At 37.0% G+C, this 13,855-nt stretch overlaps 1 protein-coding gene across 1 annotated transcript in view; it reads left to right on the top strand.

The window, feature by feature from the left end:
* Positions 1-737: 737 nt before the first annotated feature.
* Positions 738-13,855, top strand: part of METTL8 (methyltransferase 8, tRNA N3-cytidine) — a gene marked incomplete at both ends in the record, with an annotated part of 37,259 nt that continues 24,141 nt past the window's right edge. The window contains 2 exons of the mRNA XM_084239765.1: positions 738-880; positions 13,720-13,811. Coding sequence (XP_084095891.1) covers positions 738-880; positions 13,720-13,811 — 235 coding nt within the window. The remainder of the gene's footprint in view (positions 881-13,719; positions 13,812-13,855) is intronic.

Here is a 13,855-nt window from a genome sequence, read left to right as displayed (position 1 = left end):
ATTCTGCTACTATACTTGGATTTTTAATCTACTGGCAATGAAATATTCCCTAGAAATAAGTTTGCCTAGACTTCCCAAAATAAAAGAATAAAATCACATTAAAAAATATCTTCCTAATGTGTGAGATCCAGATTCTAGGCTTACATACATTGACCATGTGCTAAAAATTAAATAAGCAAATACCAAACAAAGTAAAGTTGGTCAAGTCTATGTGTGACTTAAAAAGAATGCCAGCCAATGTCACTCTAAATGTTCTTTTCTCATTTCTTGGCCTAAAAATACTCCAGGAGTGAAGCTAACATATCCATCTTTCATTTAAAATTTTTAATTTTTGGGCCTCCCTGTTGGTAGGTACATGGGTTTAAGTCTCAGAACTATGAAGCTATAGGCAGCTACTGCAGCATGAGTTCAATTCTCAGCTGGCCAGGGAGCTGACCCACACGCGCAGCAGACCTCTCCTGCCTCGCCCGCTGCTCCCCTCAGCAGTATATTTCAGTAGATTTGCCTGTTCTGCTCCCCACCCTGTCTCTGGTAAATCCTCTCACTCCTGCATCTCTGGCCTACACCCCAGTTCTTGTATGCATAAATAAAAAATATTTTAAAAATAAAATAAAATTTTAATTTTTATATTCTTTCTCAGGTTGTAAACCTTTTGGACTTGTGTTTGGCTATTATATAAGCAATATACTTTAATACATATTGACTAATCACTTACAACTTTCCAGGTGCTGATTAGGATGAATGTGATTTGGAGAAATTCTGTTTCCTGTCTAAGGATAAAAAAGGTGCCACATAGATACCAAAGTGGTTCTCACCCACTGGTTCCTCTGGGATCAAGAATTTTAACTGACCCAGCCAAAGTTTTTGAACACAACATGTGGTGAGTTATCTTTTCAGCTTTGATATCAGGCATGTATATATATATATTTTTTTAAACATTTATTTATTTATTTATACAAGCACTGGGTACAGTCAGAAGCGCGGGAGGGCGAGAGAACCCACCAGAGCCAGAGCGGGGAGCAGAGCAGGCAGATTGACAAGGTACACTGCTGAGGGGAGCAGCGGGCGGCAGGAGAGGTCTGCGCGCCATGCGGGACCCCCCTCCGGTGGCCGGGGAGCAGCCGGGGACCGAACCGGCACTGCAAAGGCCGCGGGCAGCCCCGCAACCCAGCGCTCAACCGCCGCGCCACCGGGGAGGCCCTCAGGCATGTATATTTTAATACCAAAATGGATTTTTAAATCTGTTTACTTATGTTGTAGAGGTCCAAAGCCAAGATAATTGATCCTAACTTAAGTGTTACCAATTCTGAATTCTTTGTAAATGGAATTGAAAAATGAAATTTCTCAGACTCTTTGCCCAGCTTTAGTTCTTACAGGCCCTCTGTGGTCACCTCTGATCCACATTTGCCACTGTATTGCTGGAGTGGAGAGAGGGTATCTTTTTTCTAGGTAGGCCCTCTTCCTGTTCCACAGGCCCTTCACTCTTTTATAAGTACTTATCATTCAGCAATGGTATGTTTAGTACCTGCTGCTTATTGTGTGCCCAAAAAAATACATTGATAGGCAACTTTCCTGCACTCCTGTGACTATGCAGGTAATTCTTTTCACAAACCTTTTCCCTTTGCAAAACAGCAGCAGCAGCTCTTCCTGCCCAGTTGTATCTGTGCAAGTCTCTTCTTTACTTTTCCTAATAAACCTGTCCTTTTGAAATGCTAAAAAAAAAAAAAAATACACTGGTATGACCCTGATCCACGCTTCCAGGAAATCCACACTCTATTTGGAAAGATGAATTGATATTTATAGAAAAACTTGATAAATAGCAGTAGGAAGAAGCAAATTGTAAGGGCCCAGTGAGTTCTTGTAAGCATATAGACAGCAATGCAAAAATGCTTCTGTTGGCATGGGCAGGAAGATTTTCTTTTATTTCAATTTATTGAGGTATAATTGACTTATAAAGAAAGATTTCTTAAAAAGGGAAAACTGAGCATACAATTATCTATTACATCTCCATTTCCTACTGCAGTGCCTGATGCATAAATACTTGTGTAATAATGATTTGGATAGGTAAAGCTGGAATAAGGACATTCAGGTAGGTAGAAAATCATAAAACAGAGATGAGGAATTTTAAGACATATATGAGAGACAGGAAACTGGGTAGTTTGCCTAAAATAAAAGCTGTCCTAGGAGACTGATAAATGATTAGTTTGGAATGATATAGGCCAGCTTAGAGCTAAGAACAAGACTGTGCATGGGCCTGAATTCAAAGCTGAAGCATAAGGCATTATAGAACCACTAAAGAAAAATGACATAAAAAGTGTATTAAGTATATGTGTTTGGTAACAGTATACTGAAAACATCAGCAGGTAGACTAGAACCAGCAAAGGGGCAGTGAGAGAGATTGTGAAGAAAGAATAAATAGAGCTTGGTACTTTTGTAGAATAAAGGAAAAGGAAGCATTTGAAGTTTTGATCCTGGATGACTGGTAGCAATAGGAAAAGCAAGAAGTAATTTTTTTTTAATTTTGGAAGAGATGGTAAATTTAGTTTTAAATATTTTGAATAGGCCTTGGGAACAGGACATTCTGGCAAATATATCTAGAACACAGACTCTGCTGCTAGGAAGAGAGAGAGGGGCCAGGGGTAAAGGTGTGTAAGTATGGTGTCTGCAGACAAAATTGTTATCTGATTAGCCTAGGTAGCAGGATCTCTAGGGCATAAAAGTGATCCATGGGTGCCTCCCCGGTGGCACAGGGTTTGAGCGCTGGGTTGCGAAGCTGCCCACAGCCTCTGCAGTGCTGGTTCGATCCCCGGTCACCGGACGAGGGTCCCACATGGCGCGCAGACCTCTCCTGCCGCCCGCTGCTCCCCTCTGCAGTGTACCTCGTAATTCTGCCTGCTCTGCTCTCCACTCTGGCTCTGGTGAATTCTCTCACCCTCCCGTGCTTCTAACTGTACCCAGTGCTTGTATAAATAAATAAATAAATCTTTTAAAAAAAAGTGATCCATGGATTTTTTGTTTTTATTGTACAGAATATCCATTTTAATAGGAAATAAATTGAGCTTTTATTAATTATTTCTGCACTATATCAGTGGCCACTAGCTCATGTGGTTACTGAGCATTGAAACCTGGTTAGACTGAATTGAGTTGTACTGTAACATTTTGAAGACTTCATACAGAAAAATAAGGTAATTATATTATTGATAATTTTTTTCTTGAATTACATGTTAAATTATATTATTTTGGTTATGTTATTAAATCAATGTTATTAAAATTAATTTCACTTTTAATGTGACTACTGGAAAATTTTTAGTTATGTACATGGTTCACATTGAATGTTTTTGGACTGTTACTGAATTAAACCATTTTGACTAATATCATTGATAGTTACAGTAGGCTATGAGATAATTGCCAGGCAGCTTAACCTCCAGAGTAACTTCTGGTCCTAGGCTAGCTCCTTATTTTCCATTTATTTTTCCTTCATAAGACTGTACTAATTTAGTCATCTATATGATCTTCCATCTGCTACCATCTGCTCTTGTTGCTTAAGATTCCTGCCTACCTATTTAAGTTCTGTTTTTTCATAGGCTTTCAAGGAATCAAGGGTCATCTGGTTCAGTGCTTCTCAAATACCTGGGCTAGTTTTGGGCTCTGCGCAGAAGAATCCCTTGGGGAGTTATTATTTCATTAGGTCTAGAGGTATGACCCAGGAATTTGTCATTTGAAAATTTCTTCAGTATTTCTGTTGAGCAGCTAGGTATTTAGGAACCCTTGATCCAGTCCAGTGGTTTTCAAACTTTTCTTTAGCAACAGAATTTTTTTCCAAATGGAGTCTTAATATGGAATACCAATATTTAAAAGATTGAAACAGAACTCTGAGTGAAGCAAGGACAGACAGAACAGGATAGGTAAGGATAGATACATAAATAGATAGATAGAAACAGTAAACTGTTTCCAGAATTCTAATAGAGTTCTAATATTAAGAATTACTTCGGATATAGTCTGAATATCCTTATATAATCATTGTATTCCTCTTGTTCCATTTCATATATAGTTTTTAAATATATGTGTTAATAATTTATCTTATTTCATTATAACTTTTGTCATGAAAGGTCTAGATTTTGAGAGCACAGACTAATTGTCCAACTGTGAGAAGTTACTTAATTTCTCTGTGCCTCCGTTTCTTAATCTCTAAAATGGGTAAGAGTAATATCTGCCTCGTAGGATTGTTGTGAGGATTAAATTAGTATATGTAATATAAAGTACATAACATAATAAATAAGAAACACATAAGAATTGACTACCTTATCATTTTTGATGTGTCTTAATTATGTGTTTTTTAAAATCTTTATTAGATTATATGATTTTTCAGAGACAAACTTGGCTTATGTCTACTTAATGGCTCTATTTTCTATATAATAGACACCCAATAATTATATTTGAATAAGTGAATCAATATAGAGAAATGCAAGACTCAGTTGATGTCTACTAGAAATTTACAGTCAGACTGAGAGTTAATATAATGCCTAAACATGGGCTTCAGAATCCAAAAACTGAATTTAATTCTTGACTGTGCCCCTTTCTGTTACATGAACTTAAGCAAATTTCCTTCATAGGGGGTTGTATTAAAAGAGATAAATATGTAATTCTCTTAGTGGTAGTAAATGTTCACTAAAAGACATCATTCTTGTCATCCTTTTTTGATGGAGAATTGAGAGATAAATACCAATGAATTAGTAAACAATATGAGGAGTATGCTGGGTAATATAGTGAAGACAGTGAAGAGCCTAGGACTTCAGAATAGGAAGAGATTCCTCCTGAGATGGGAATGGGAGAAAAGTCAGTAAGATGACTTCATAGGGCAGGTAGGATTTAACCTGAGCTTTGAAGGATGAAGAAGGTTTGACTAGTAATAACCATTTGTTCTAGACAAAAGGTAGCATGAATGTAGACATGCATTGAGAAAACATGAGGTATAGCCAAAGCTAAGTAAATAAATAAATAAATAAATAAATAAATAAATAAATCATCCGAGTTGAAAGAGGTTTCATATTTCAAAACTGGTAAATAGTGGTAACAGGAGAGATATTTAAGGAAAATAATCTGACTGTTGTTCAACATGCTTAGAACTATCACAAAACATGAAATGATATCTTTTATCCCTATCATTTTTCATATCTTAACATTTATTTATCATTGGGCCAGGTCCTGTGGAGCGCTCAAGAGAAAAATAGGAGCTGATCATTGTTTTAAAGGAATTCTAGTCTATTTTACAAATAAGTCACTACCTTCCAAGTGAAGAAGATGGGATGAATCTGAAAAAGTATCCCTCCTTCAATAAAATGAATAATAAATAGTGAAAACAAACAAAAACTTTACCAACGTAAAAAGTTCATAAAAGTGAGAAATTAGTGACCAAAAAAAAGGAACTGCAGATTTTTGTATGACTTGGAGTGACTCCTTACCCACTTTTGTCCCTCAGAAGCAGTACTACTGACAGAAGGTCAGCTGACAAACCATTGCTGCTACTCATTAGACAGCCCTGGCAAAGGGCAAAGCACCTTTGAAAATAAATGTTCCTACTTGAAGCAGTGGAATTTGAGGCCTCAACAGAGTAGGCAAAATCACAGGGTTCACCATTTTCCAGGGCCTCATGCAGAATTGAGAGAATGATCCAATACCCAAGATAAACCCCCTTCGGGATGGAATACAGCCTAAGTCAAACCTAGCATAGTACTTAATGAATCTCAAAAACAAAAAACAGACCTGGTTCCTCATAAAAGTTACTTACTGCCAGTGGAGTTCCTGCTTCTCCCTACCTCTGACACCCTCAGGTTACAGAAAATATATAATGCCTAATCTTCAAACTGGAACTTACAGGGGAAGATAAATAGATCTCTGAACAAGATTGAATATCAAGAGAATTTGTCCACAGAAAAACAGAAAAGAAAGAAGGAAAGTGGGAGAAAGAACATAGCATGCAATATGCATTAGTTTGTTTTCTTTTCTTTTTTTTTTTAATTTTTTTTAATAGAGGCATGTTTTTATTTATTTATTTGTTTGTTTGTTTGTTTTGTTTATACATACACTGGGTACAGTCAGAAGCGCGGGAGGGTGAGAGAATTCACCAGAGCCAGAGTGGGGAGCAGAGCAGGCAGAAGGACCAAAGTACACTGCTGAGGGGAGCAGCGGGCAGCAGGAGAGGTCTGCGCGCCATGTGGGACCCTCCTCCGGTGGCCGGGGAGCAGCCGGGGATAGAACCAGCGCCGCAGAGGCCGCGGGCAGCTTCGCAACCCAGCGCTCAACTGCTGCGCCACCGGGGAGGCCCTAGTTTATGTTTTCTAATATTGTACATAAAGGGAATATAAAATAGGTTTTCTCTTTTTGTGTTTGTCATTTTTCACTAAGCATGATTATTTTTAGATTTATTTATGTTGTTGCTATGTATCAGTAGTTCATTTTTATTGCTGATAAGAGCATTAAAATATTCAAGAAGCTCTCAGCATTCAGTAAACAACCAACTCAATAAAAATGAGCAAAATATTTGGGCCTCCCTGGTGGTGCAAGGAGTTAAGACACAACCTATGAAGCTATCTGCAGCCACTGCAGCACGAGTTTGAGTCCTGCCCAGGGAGCTACCCACATGGCGCAGCAGACCTCTCCTGTCTCACCTGCTGCTCCCCTCAGCAGTGTATTTCAGTTGATCTGCCTGTTCCATTCCCCACTCTGTCTCTGGTGAATTCTCTCACCACCCCCCACACCTCTGGCCTGTACCCCAGTTCTTGTATGCATAAATAAATAAATCTTTAGAAAAAAATGGGCAAAATATTTGAACAAACACTTCAAAGAACAGAGGTTGGGGGGTGGTGAAATGAGCCAATTTTATGGCAATGGATGGAAACTAGGCTTTAGGTGGTAATCATGATGTGATATATACGGATGTCAAATTACAATGCTATATACCTGAAATTTACATGATATTATAAACCAGTGTTACCTCAGTAAAAATTTATTTAAAAAATATACACAGATGGTAAATTAGCATATGAAAATATGTTCAACATCATTAGTCATTAGGGAAATAAATTAAAGTCATAATGTAATACTAATACATACCTATTAGAATAACTGAATTTCAAAATGCTGACCACACCAAGTGTTGACAAGGATGTGGAGGAACTAGAGCTTTCAGATACTACTAGTAGGGATCTAAAATGGTAAAACCGGGCCTCCCCGGTGGCGCAGCGGTTGAGTGCTGGGTTGCGAAGCTGCCCGCAGCCTCTGCAGCGCCGGTTCGATCCCCAGCTGCTCCCCGGCCACCGGAGGAGGGTCCCACATGGCGCACAGACCTCTCCTGCTGCCCGCTGCTCCCCTCAGCAGTGTACTTCCGTCCTTCTGCCTGCTCTGCTCTGGTTGGTGAATTCTCTGCCTCTGGTGAATTCTCTCACCCTCCCGTGCTTCTGACTGTACCCAGTGCTTGTATAAATAAATAAAAATAAATCTTTTAAAAAAATAAAATGGTAAAACCACTTTGGAAAACAGTTTGGCAATCAGTTTCCTAAAAATTAAATATTTTTCTACTGCATTCTGTTCAACCAACTCTATTCCTAGATATTTACCCAAGAGAAAAGAAAGCATAGGTCCATACACATACCCATTCCTGATTGTTCATAGCTTTGTTTGTAATAAACAAATTTGTAAACAACACAGGTGTTCTCCAACAAGTAAAATGACAAGCAAATTGTGGGGTGTGTGTGTGTGTGTGTGTGTATGTATGTATTGGAATACTACTCAATAAGAAAAAAATAATGAACTGTTGATACACACAACAATATAGAAGAATTTTGAGAAATTGTGCTGAAAGATAAAAGAGCATATACGGTACTCTTACGTACAGTTCTAAACAATGCAAACTTATCTAAGGAGACAGACAGCAGACCAGTGACTGCCAGTGGGTGGTGGCAGGGGAGAGGTGGCAAGAAGGGGAGGAGTAGGAGATAAGAATTACAAAGAGTACAAGGAAACTTTTGAGGGTGATGGATATATTCATTATCTTGATTGTGGTGATGGTTTCATGAGTGTCTACATGTGTAAAAATTTACCAAATTACACACTTTAAAAATATAGGTATGTATGTCAGTTACACCTCAATATTGCTATTAAGACATATGGATATTTCCATACCTTGGAGCAAAGCAGCCATTACTGAAAATACGAGAACTATGTGTACTGATAATCAGGTGGTTATGATACATCATTAAATGGAAAGAGCAGGCTGCTGAAAAACTATCTCTAGTATGACCTCATTTTTACTAAGGAATTCTTGTACATGTGTTACATGTCTATACATATCTTTGGGCATGGAAATGAGAGGTAGAAATAAAACTTTATATTTTATATGCATTGCTATTGTTTGGATTTTTTAAAAAAAATTATGCGTCCATTGCACCTATCCCCATCTTACTAGTTTTATTCTTTAATAACCAAATTCTACCAAATCTTTTTCATCTCTGTGTCCCCAGTTCCTCTGTACCACAGTGTAAAATATGTCCCTAGACAGAAAGCCAGGGTAAATGTGGGAACTTTCTGTGTTTCTCTTCTCTTAAGTATCACAGTCCTGTATTATCTAAAGCACAGTCCAATGCCTAAAAACAGTTGCTTTATACATTTTATCTAATTTTATCAATGTTTATGACAGGAGAGGGACATATCCATTTATTTCCAAATATTCCTATATAGTTTTTTTTTTTTTTTAATTTTCTAGAGGCATGTCTTATTTATTTATTTATTTATTATTTGTTTGTTTGTTTGGTTTATACATGCACTGGGTACAGTCAGAAGCGCGGGAGGGTGAGAGAATTCACCAGAGCCAGAGCAGGGAGCAGAGCAGGCAGAAGGACCGAAGTACACTGCTGAGGGGAGCAGCGGGCGGCAGGAGAGGTCTGCACACCATGTGGGACCCTCCTCCGGTGGCCGGGGAGCAGCCAGGGATCAAACTGGCGCCACAGAGGCCGCAGGCAGCTTCGCAACCCAGCGCTCAACCGCTGCGCCACCGGGGAGGCCCCCTATATAGTTTTTTAAAAATCATAATTATGAAGATTTTATAGTTGTAAAGAAAGATATTTATGTTTGTGTACATATACACAAGTACAGAAAGAACTTGAAAAATTACTGTTCATCTATAGTGATATATAAATAAAAGTTAAGACTTTGTCTTTAAAATTTTCTGTTATTATAATTGCAGCTATAACGTGACTTTCTTATGGAATTAAGGTTTACTGACATAGTCTTAAGCAGAAACAAATACCCTTTTACTTTTACCTAAGAATAGATATTTTTAATTTACATAAAAATAGATATTTTAAATTTACATTTACAATTTTTAAAATACATGGTTACCTATGTATTTGTTAAATTTTCTTTACATTTGCTTTATAATGAGACTTGTATACACAGTAAATGACAAAGAGAGAAACATTTCAACTATATAGCTTACACTGGGTGCTTTGGTTTATATCTGATTAGTAAAAATTGTAAGAGGAAATGGCATCATATTCAGCAGTATTTTCTTTAGGTAGGAGCCTCAAAAATATCAGCCCATGGGCCTCCCTGGTGGCGCAAGGGGTTAAACACCACACTATGAAGCAATCCACAGCCTCTGCACTGGGGGTTTGATTCCCGGCCACCAGGGAGCAACCCACATGGTGTGGCAGACCTCTCCTGTCTTGCCCGCTGCTCCCCTCGGCAGTGTACTTCAGTCAGTCTGCCTCTTCTATTCCCCACTCTGTCTCTGGTGAATCCTCTCACCCCCCACATCTCTGGCCTGTACGCCAGCTCTTGTATGCATAAATCTTTAAAAAAAAAATCAGCCCAAGCTGAACAATTACTAGGGGTGAGTGTGTTTTAACTTTTCCAAACCAAACCAAATGCATAATTATTCAGACTTTTAAGCTTATTGACATCAGCTTAAAGCTGAAGCATGGAGTCATGATTCAATTGCACTATTGATATGAAAGGGATAGGAAATATGCAAACTGATCACAGGATTTAGGACTACTGCAAAGTTCTACCAGCCATGTTGTGAAAACTTCATACTCAAAATCTTCTCTTTTATTTGTGAGATTTCTTTTTTCAAATTCAAGTTTTCAGAAAAGATAGCAAGTTTCTATTTTCTATTTAACTCTTTTTTTTTTATTTTACTCTTTTTAGAAAACATACCTTCCTTTTTGTTGTAATTGCTGGGCTTTCCCCCATGAAGAATGATACAGAGATTTAATGACCATTGTTTTATGTCTTAAATATACAATATAGATTTGTGTGAATATAGTTTCAAAAGAATTATCTGCAGGTGAAGCAGATATATAAGCTTCACAATATTAAGGAGATTTAAGAGTTTTCCCTTAAGTCCACTATTTATTTTAACAATTGTTTATATCTTACACAATGTGTATGTAATTTTATATAGTTGTAACTGCAAAACATATACAATTTTGGAATCTGTTTTTTTAACCTCATGTTATTTTACATTAACATATTTCTGTGTTGTTATGTAACCCTCATGTTTATCATTTTAAATGCCTGCATAATATTTCATTGAGTTACCATAATATTTTCATTCCTCTATCACTGAGATAGTTTCCAATTATTAGTTATTATATATGGTATTCCAGTGAATATTTGTATACAGATACTTCTCCGTTCTTTTGAGTTACTTTATTACAGTAAGTTCCCAGAAGTACAATTCGTAAGTCAAACACTACAAACCACTATTTTCCTTTAGTGGTAGTTCTTGTTAAATACTTGATTATTTTTAGTTTGTTTGTTATTTGTCTCTATGGTTAAATTTTATTTTAATTTATTATTTATAAACTTGAGTGATTCTTGTTGCTGTCTTTTGGTTTGGGTATATGTGAATCAAACTCTTTTAATATAAAGAGCTGCCATAAAGCAGGAGGTTGGCAGAAGTCCCCATAAATGCAGTAGGAACATTTTATAGGTTTCTGTGGGGATTCTGTAACTGTACAGTGGAAAATCTTAACTGCAGAGGCTTAGGGTATAGTATTTCCCTCACTTAGTAGTTAAGAAAATGAAGCAACATAAAGAATGGTATAAGAAAGTTAGGGCAATTTAAGAAATAAATCTATTAAATACTCAAGAAGAAGCAAGTTAAACAGTTTAAAATAAATGCTTAAATCTAAAGTTACTCTTATTTTTCACAGCTTGATTCTTTACAAGGATATGGATTTTTTGTTTTTTTCTTATATTTTGTAGAAATTCACAGATGAGAAACTTGTCTTCCCCCTTAGTAATAATACTACTTTTTTGGTAAATAACTTGTTGCCCTTACTATCATAACTCATGTTATAATATTTTATATATTGATATGTACAGAATATATAGTATATTTGCCAGTTCGAAGTTATAAAATACTTCAAAACAATAATTTCTTCTAATGTCTTTCATTAAAGCAAGTGGCAAAGCTGTTTATTATTTGGGTTGTAAATGATTGGGTTTTATTTGAAATAATGGTGGTTAAATTTTCATCTGTGATACTCTGATTTTTGCATATTATTTACTTTTCCAGGGATTTCATTATACCAGTTTTAATCCTTAAAAGAGAGCACCTTCTCACTTTTCAGTGGTGTATTTATAGCCAGGTCCTGGAATATACCCTATCATATCTAATTGCATCAACAGAACTTAAAATAGTACCAATAGTTCCACCCAAAGCAGCTCCTTGCGTTGTAATTGTTACTATCTCCTTTCCTCAATACTTAGTTGTAAGATCTTGTAATCATTCCTCACTTTTACTTTTTTTCCCCACCATCTGGTTCATCTCCAAGTCGTAGCTTCAGTCTTTTTCATAGTGCTTCTCCTTCTTTTATTTTCCTTTCTGTTTTCCATTGCCAACACCTTCGTCCCAGGACTCATTACCCCTACACCCTTGCAACAGTATAATTGGTCACCTTTTTTCCAGTGTCCCCTATATATTCATTGTGCCTTGCATAGTAGTAAACTTGGCATTTAAAATCCTCTGAAATCTGACCATTACCCAGCTCTTAACTTCATCTGGATTTACCCAAGAGAACCAGTCAAAATGGACTTTTCCTTTGTTTCTTGTAAATGCTGCCCATATGCCCAGCTTCATACATATCTCAGTTAATGTTTATCAGTCACCATGTTTATGCATGGTAAATTTTATAATGTATCCCTTTTTCATCAGTGATATAGCAACAAATATATGTTAGGGATTTTCTTTAAAAAAAAAAATTTATTTATGCATACAAGAACTGGGGTTTAGGCCAGAGGTGGGGTTGAGGGAGTGTTGGGGTATGTGTGTGTGTATGTGTGTGTGTGTGTGTGAGAGAGAGAGAGAGTATTCACTAGAGACAGACTAGGAAGCCGAACAGGTGGATCCACTGAAATACACTGCTAAGGGGAGCAGTGGTCAAGACAGGAGAGGTCTGCTGCATCATGTGGGTTAGCTCCCCAGCTGGGGATCATACTTGTGCCCCAGTAGCTGGTGATAGCTTGATAGGGCTGATACTTTAACCCTTGCTCCACCAGGGAGGCCCAGAGATTTATTTAGTTACCAGTAGGCTATATGGAACTTGAATTTTGGGTGTGTAATTTCTTTACTGCTTAGAATAATGTTGTATTGCAGGAAATTACATCACTCACTTATCTTCTCTATTGCAAAAAAAGAAATGTAAATTCACCTGTTTTGTATAAAAATGTTACTTCTATTCTAAGAAAGACTTTTTTGTGGCAAAGACTATTATCTTCTTATATAGAAAGAATAAAATCTGAAATTAAAATTATAAGAAGTTTTCTAGAAAGATGACCTTTACATGCTATATGCCAGGTAGTTTATCATTTAAATATAAATAAATCCACTTATAGAAATTAAGATAGGTAATAAGAAAAATCTGAAGTTACTCAAAAATCAGAGTGAGTATAAGAAATTTAAAACATCTTTTCAATAGCAAGTATTAGAATACAAGCATAATAAAAGGAGCATTAAAAGTTATCAAAGAAGGGCCTCCCTGGTGGCAAAAGGGGTTAAGCACAGCACTATGAAGCTATCTGCAGCCTCTACAGCAGGCGTTTGATCCCTGGCCATCTAGGGAGCTACCTACATGGCGCAGCAGACCTCTCCTGTCTCACCCAGGAGGTTATATTTAGTATATAGTGCTCCCCTCAGCAGTGTATTTCAGTCAGTCTGCCTGTTCTGTTCCCCACTCTGTCTCTGGTGAATCCTCTCACACCCCACACCTCTGGCCTGTACCCCAGTTCTTGTATGCATAACATAAATAAATCTTTAAAAAAAGTTATCAAAGAATATTGTGTTCATAAGTTAATAAAAAGAAAAATAAATTTCGCCTTAGAGTAAACACAGCAAGCCATGCCAGCACCCAGATAATCATGCATCTTCAGTGCTCCTGGGATATTATTCAGCAGTTATTTCCAAAAGGTGGGTGCAGCTTACACAGTATAACCAGATTCAAGCAAGAGAATGGTAGGAGTTCCAAGATTTGGAGTTTCAGGATTGGACCAGCATTATCAGAAGGAACATCTAACACAAAATAATCATTTGATATGGAATTAATTTGTATCATTTGTCTTTGACTAGTCTAGAATGAAAGTTGTGTACTTGTGGCCCTTTTTCTTCTTTAATCATAAAGCATGTTGTACAATATTTTTATTTTTATTTTTTGATAGGGATCATATGAAGTGGTCAAAAGAAGATGAAGCAGCTGCCAGAAAAAAAGTAATGGAAAACTCAGCTGTAAGAGTCCTTTTGGAAGAACAAGGTAGGCACTATGTGGTAGTCTCAGAGTCCAACTTTTGTCTTACC

This window comes from Talpa europaea (genome assembly GCF_964194135.1).
Source record: "Talpa europaea genome assembly, chromosome: 1".
Taxonomy (NCBI): Eukaryota; Metazoa; Chordata; class Mammalia; order Eulipotyphla; family Talpidae; genus Talpa; species Talpa europaea.
The sequence above is the reverse complement of the archived record's forward strand: the minus strand, read 5'-3'. Positions and strand labels throughout refer to the sequence as shown.